The following is a 6468-nucleotide window of genomic DNA, read 5'->3' on the forward strand; positions in this document are numbered from 1 at the left end:
CTCAACACTGTTAATTCGAACTGTTTTTTTGCCCAACAGCTACCGAAACGGTTGTTTTCGCTTTAGAAAATCACTTTATTCAAAGCCATAGAGGTAAACTTCATCTTTTCGTAATTCATAAGCGTCGTTATTACCACCATCGGCAAAATATTTTTGTCAACGACTTTTCTAAAAGTTTGGTGAAATTTGATTTATACTGCGATACGATGAATAGCACGGGCTAGCCGGGTCACGCGCGCAAGAATTTTCGCCACGCACATACAAAACAAAAATCGCATGTTGTTTTGTATGTGCGTGGCGAAAATCCTTGAGTGCGTGACTCGGCTAGCCCGTGATGAATAGTTTTCCGACGTTGATTCCGTGTTGAATCAACGTCGGAATGTTGAATGTTTAGAACGTCTTAAAAAATGTTGTAATTAAACGTATACGTTGTCTGAGCTACAAAAAACTATTCATCGTTTGACCTAAACACAGAATACGTGTGTACATTCAATAAGTATCTATTAAAAAAGCGTGAGTGATATAGAATGTACCGTAAAACCTCGTAAAACTTCTAATTGAACTGCCTCGGAGTGTTGCTCTTAACGAATCCCAGGTAAAGTAAGGTAATCTGCATAAACTTCAAGAAAAAACGGCAAAATTGATCGTGGGTAAAACCCCAAAAGAAAAAAATGTCTTTTCTTTTGAGCATTTCAACAACGATCAAGTTTTGCCAATGTCAATCTGAAAAACGTCCTGGCAATAACATCACCTCAAACAACAAACCAATTTCAAGTGATAGAAAAATCTCTATACTTTTTCATGAAAACGTTTTAAACTTTACATTAGAAGCATTTAATTTGAAACAAGCCATTTGTGCTTTTGATTTATATTATAGTTTGTATATGTACATGTATCTACTAATAAATAAGTAAATATATGGACTTGTGACAGTGCTCTGATAACTTGAACGCTCTGATAATTCGAACACTTTTGCTCGGTCCCTTGAAGTTCGAGTTATCCATGTTTGACTGTATTTTGTTAGCATCATTCTGTTAGTATTTCTTCAACCAGACACACAATAGTAAAAATGTTAGCTGTTTGGTGATATGTTAGCCATACCATGCATTTCAGGATGCAGTAAGGCACAACACATTAGTGTTAATTGTGATGGTAGCAGAAATCTATGACTGAAACAGATGAATCACGTGCAATACTACATTAGCAATACCATATGCCGCTATCTACCACACGCACACACAGAAGTTACATACTTAAAATACGTACCACTTTGCTGAATTGGCTGCATGTGAAAAAATAGAGCATGGCAATAAATTGTAGTCAACATGAGAAAATCTTTGTAACAGGTTAAAATGTAACATGAAATTTGATTAAAATTCTACCAAGTCTCACCAAACTGTCCAACACTGCCAGACTCATGAAAATCAAGGCAGCTAGTTGTGGGTGAAGCAACTGCATGAGATGCATGGCTGCTACTCCTTTGGTGTCGGCCTTCTATGGCCTTGTGCCTCTTGGCTCTCTTTGTCTGAGGGTGGGGTCTTTTGTGAGCAAATACAGTAGGGATAGCTCCGGGTTTCAAACGTCTCTTCTCAGTTTTAGTCAGGGTAAACCAATGCTCTTCAAAATGTTTCTGTTAAATTTTTATCAAAAATATATCATACATAATATATCATATAATTTTCGGTACACACATAAAACCAGGCCAGTAAGTACATGTACAAGCAGTATGATTGCAGGCCTAAGGCTGCTGCTTGATTTTCTTCTTGAAACATATTGATGTGATCCATGTCATGGTCATAGTGGTGGTGGTGATAAAGACTTGTTTTTAATCTACAATTCACCCAAATCAATGATACTTAACTCATTTCTTTCTTTAATTTCCCTCTAGCCTAAAACACCGACTAGCTAAATTTCATTACTGTTCCAGAAGAAAATCAGAATTATTATTGTTTTTATTATTGCGAAAAGGGAGACTCACCTCACAGATTACAGTTGTGTTGCCTGGCTCTAGAAGTTTAGGGGCTCTTGGGTTGCTGCTTGCGTCCAACCTACTGACATTTTGAACCCATATTTTTCTTAATGAACTGTCTTGAGGGAACCGAAAAAACTCCAAACCAGCTTCTGATCGGTTTGTGCACTTAACTGTCCAGCAATTTACCATTTTAATATACAAACCGCAATCGCGTTTACGAGGCAAAAGATCGAATGAGCCTTGCAAATTATTTTGGCGCCTGTTCTTGTTTAGACAGGTATTAATCAGATTAAAAATGGTCGGAAACCACACTTCTTGTATATGATTAGAAAGCAAAAATTTTGCTTATTTAAATGGTATTGTGCAGGTCTAAATCCACGATCTCTTTCTTTGCAAAGAAGTGAAGTATTAAGAGCAAAGTACAAAAATTCTATTAGAGATCAGTATGCCGATCGGGTTTGTTTGGAAATGAGCGTTTTTGTTTCCGGTTTTTGGTCACGGGACTCTGTGAAACTATACGGCTCTGATATTTGCAAGGAACTTGCTCGATATGTTTTTGACTTACCGTGATGGCGGTTTCACTTTTGGGGATGGAAATTCCCAGGCAGTAGTGTAAACTTCTAAGATCTTTCATCTGATATTCTGAGGCTAACGCTTGTTTAATTTTGTTCATCTCACATTCAGTATCTGACATAATAATTAACCCTTTGACCGGGTATAAGCCCCCCCAAAAACAACCGAGACTCGTGTAATTTATTTTCGAAAATTCAAAAAAATCGATATTTTATGAACATGCATAGCTCAAATCGTAAATTTAGTTCAATGAACAAAATTTTTTGTACATATACATTCATTCACATATCTACTACTCAAAAGAAATTACAACCATGTGCAATTGTCCCTGTATGAAATGCTTGGAAGCATCTTTTTCGGTAGAGTCAAACGCTATAACGTAGCCGTGCGAGCCACCATAACGATCGTTTTCTCTGAATATTCCAAGTATATTAAAAGTCCAAAAAAGTTTACATCACTTCTATCATTTGAATTAATTTTATTCTGATCAGACAAAAAATCACTAACGATCGCAGGATAAAATAATCTTTTATTTTACCGTTTTGAAAGTCGAGCCGATGTTGACTGGTTTTTCCAACTTTTAATCTTTTCCAAGGAATCGCGATTTGTTTAGCTTTTAGCACAAAGCAACGCCTCTCAGATAATCGTTTCATATTGTAAATCATCGACTGATGTCTTGTTGATGATATTTAAAACTTACTAGTGTTCATATCCTTTGTTTAACGTTACTAGACGACAGCTTTATAAACGTCTACCGAAATAGACATAAATGTCGTTTCCCCACGCAACCGGTAAACGACATTCTGGTCGTTTCCCCTGTCAAAGGGTTAAGACATCGACGTATACAGCAATGACGGTTTTCCCTTCACATACATGTATGTCACGTACATACACACCATGATCAGCATTTGAGTTACTGAAACCAAAAGATTTGAGAAAGTTATCTAACACAATGTTCCTACACCTTGGTGACTGCTTTAAACCGTACAATGACTTACTGAGTTTACAGACTAGGTGTTCTTCTCTTGTCTTCTCAAACCCTGGTGGCTGACACATAAATTTCTTCCTCGTGTTTGCCATTGAAGAACGCCGTCACAACATCCATCTGGTGCACTAGCATACCTCTATCTACAGTCTGAGCAAGCGCAGCTCTTAGAGATGAGTGTCAAACTACCGGAAAGTATGTTTCATCATAATCTATGCCAGCCTTTTGCGCATACCCTTTCGTTTCAAAGCGAGCTTTGAAACCATCGACTTGACCATCGACATTGTACTTTGCCTTAAATACCCACTTGCATCCAATTGATTTACGTTATGAAGGCAGCTCTACGAGTGTCCATTTTTCATTGCTCATGAGAGCATCATAGGGGTAAGTGGGGCACAGTGGACAGATTTTGACTTTTTCCAAGATACGAAATTGTTAGTTATCAATATAGGTAAAACAACTAGTTCCACCAATAGTTTGAAGACTTTTCCATCACATAATCTGCTAAATTAAACTCTGGTATAACTTTACTTCAACTGACCAATGATTTAGTATAACCCTACATTCAGTCCACTGTGCCCCTAGTGTGGGGTAAAATGGACCGCTAAATACAATGACACATTTGGTTATCAAAATTTATTTTAAAACTAATTTTACAGTCAGTGATAAATTACAAATGAGTTACAAACAAGAATATTGCAAATGTCTTATGTTGCAAGCAATGATATCACTCTTGCAAAGTATATATACAAGTAGATTGTCAGAGTGTCAAAGGAAACCACCGATTATTTATTGAGAGGTATGCAGACAATTCAACATCAAATTTCAACTTGCTGCGCATTCCTGATGTCCCACCGCTAGTGGTTGGTGAAGGTAAGATAAGTACCACATCTGTAATATCTACTGTGGAAACATCATTGCCTTCTGGAATAACACAATGGTTGCCGTCCTTTTTGTAAAATTGCACTGCGATTGCGTCCTCTTCGTTGTTTAGTTCTTGTACAATCCCGGCGAAATGGGCTACAGCTCTTTACCCACAAACTTTTACCAGCACATATGTGTTGACAGGCACATCCTTAGCTGTAATATAAGATGAATCAGGTAACTCTTTGGCCGGACTCGTAGGTTCACAGTCACTGTCATCAGCAACTATTGGCATAGCTAATGGTTCGTCATCACTGCTTGTGTCTTCATCAAGTTGCACTCTTTTTTTTTGTTTTTTTCTTCTTTTCTGCTTTAGCTTTTACTTCTGCTTCAATAGCCATCTTTACAGGAGTGTCAGTAAGAATTGCAGTTTTCTTCCTCTTTCTATTTATTGCTGCATTCTTTCTAGGGCCAGCTTTAGCATAGGGTCTAATTTCTTCAGGACTGACAATTGATGTAATAGCCAATGCTGACACTGAACTACAGCTAGTAGCTGAAGGTTGTGTAGGAGCAGGAAGGAGCAGGGTAGGAGTTACGGGTTAACTTGATGCAGAAGGAGCTTCTGTTGAGCTGATTAGTGTAGCAGGTTTCTCTGTTGAAGTGTGGTCAGCTCGATTCGTCACATTAGCACATAAGAAGTCTGCGTCACTGAAACCATTCCTATTGAAAGGAACGATTCCTGGTCGGCGAAACCCAGACTTTATGGTTTCTGGGTTGAAGGCTCTGGAGAAGGAAGCATCAAGAAGGGCAGGGATGTTGTATATAGTGATGGTCTGTCCAGAGTGATTCAGTTGCCATCTGTTACATACTTCATTGTAGTACACTTTGAGAGATCCAAAGACAGTCAGATCCAGAGGCTGCAATCTGTGACTGCAGTGTGGTGGAAAAGTTAGTAAAATAATACCGTTGTTCTTGGCTAAATCAATCACCTCTAAAGTGCAGTGGCTATCATGATTGTCCATTATGATGAGTATTGGTCGGTCTTTAGATGCTCTAGAGTGGTGAATAAGATGTTTTAACCACTGGAGAAAGATATCTCGAGATATCCATCCTGATGGATTTGCCACACCAATTGTTCCAGGAGGGGCACCACTAACCATATAAGCCTTGTAATGAACTCGTGGAAATATTAGCATTGGAGGAACAGATCCCGCCTGAGCATTTGCTGCTCCAATCATGGTGACAAGAGTGCCTCTTTCTGCACTGGTAACTTGGCCAACTTGTCTTAAGGACTTTTCAGCAATAACTTTAGGTGGTCGATGTACAGTGGTCAATGCAGTTTCATCAACATTGTAAATGTCTGCAGGTGCAAACCTGGACTTCTCCATCAGTGCTTCAAGATTATCAAAAAATGCATTCACATTACTTTATTAAAGCTCGTACCACGGCTGAGGCTTGTGGGCTCAGGTTTTCGTACTGACAAACTTGATTGACGCTTCATGAATCCATCAATCCAATCTGTTCCTGCAAGCCCATTTCTGTCCCAAGTCTCTAGGTAATTCTTATTGTTTCTCTTAGCATATTCTAGGGCTAGCTCTCTTGTCATCTTCTTTGTGAGTCCGTGATGCTGTCTAAAAGCCAGTTTGAGATAATCTGCTAATTGATCTTCATGTTGAGAGAATACATTTCGGTGAGCTTTTGTCTTTGCAAAAAAGTTCACCTCCTCAAAGCCTTTAGCTCTAGCCTCATTCACATATCGGCGTAATGTTGTACGAGGAATTGAAAAGTCTGTGGAAATCTGGCGTATCGATTTCTCCTTTACAACAACCTCCTGTACGGCTTGTTTCAATAGCTCTGCAGAAGTCTTAGAGGCATTACTATTTTTTTTGTAAGTTCTGACCATGATTACCTGAGTAGAAAAAAAGTTATTATCATTTAACATATTATTATTATTAGTTTCTTAATTCTTTAGTAATTTTAGTGATTAATGTATATAATAATAACATAAATATACATATACACCTACATAAATATATATACATACATGTAGGCTATAAATATTATTATTATTATC

The 6468-nt window shown here is 38.0% G+C and overlaps 1 protein-coding gene across 1 annotated transcript; it reads right to left on the reverse strand.

Annotated features, from left to right (window-relative positions):
- Window positions 1–4993: 4993 nt before the first annotated feature.
- Window positions 4994–5782, reverse strand: LOC137392138 (uncharacterized). Its single transcript, XM_068078801.1, has one exon. The coding sequence runs from the start codon at window positions 5780–5782 to the stop codon at window positions 4994–4996; it is 789 nt and encodes a 262-aa protein (XP_067934902.1).
- Window positions 5783–6468: the final 686 nt, after the last annotated feature.

Source organism: Watersipora subatra, chromosome 1 (assembly GCF_963576615.1).
Source record: "Watersipora subatra chromosome 1, tzWatSuba1.1, whole genome shotgun sequence".
Lineage (NCBI taxonomy): Eukaryota > Metazoa > Bryozoa > Gymnolaemata > Cheilostomatida > Watersiporidae > Watersipora > Watersipora subatra.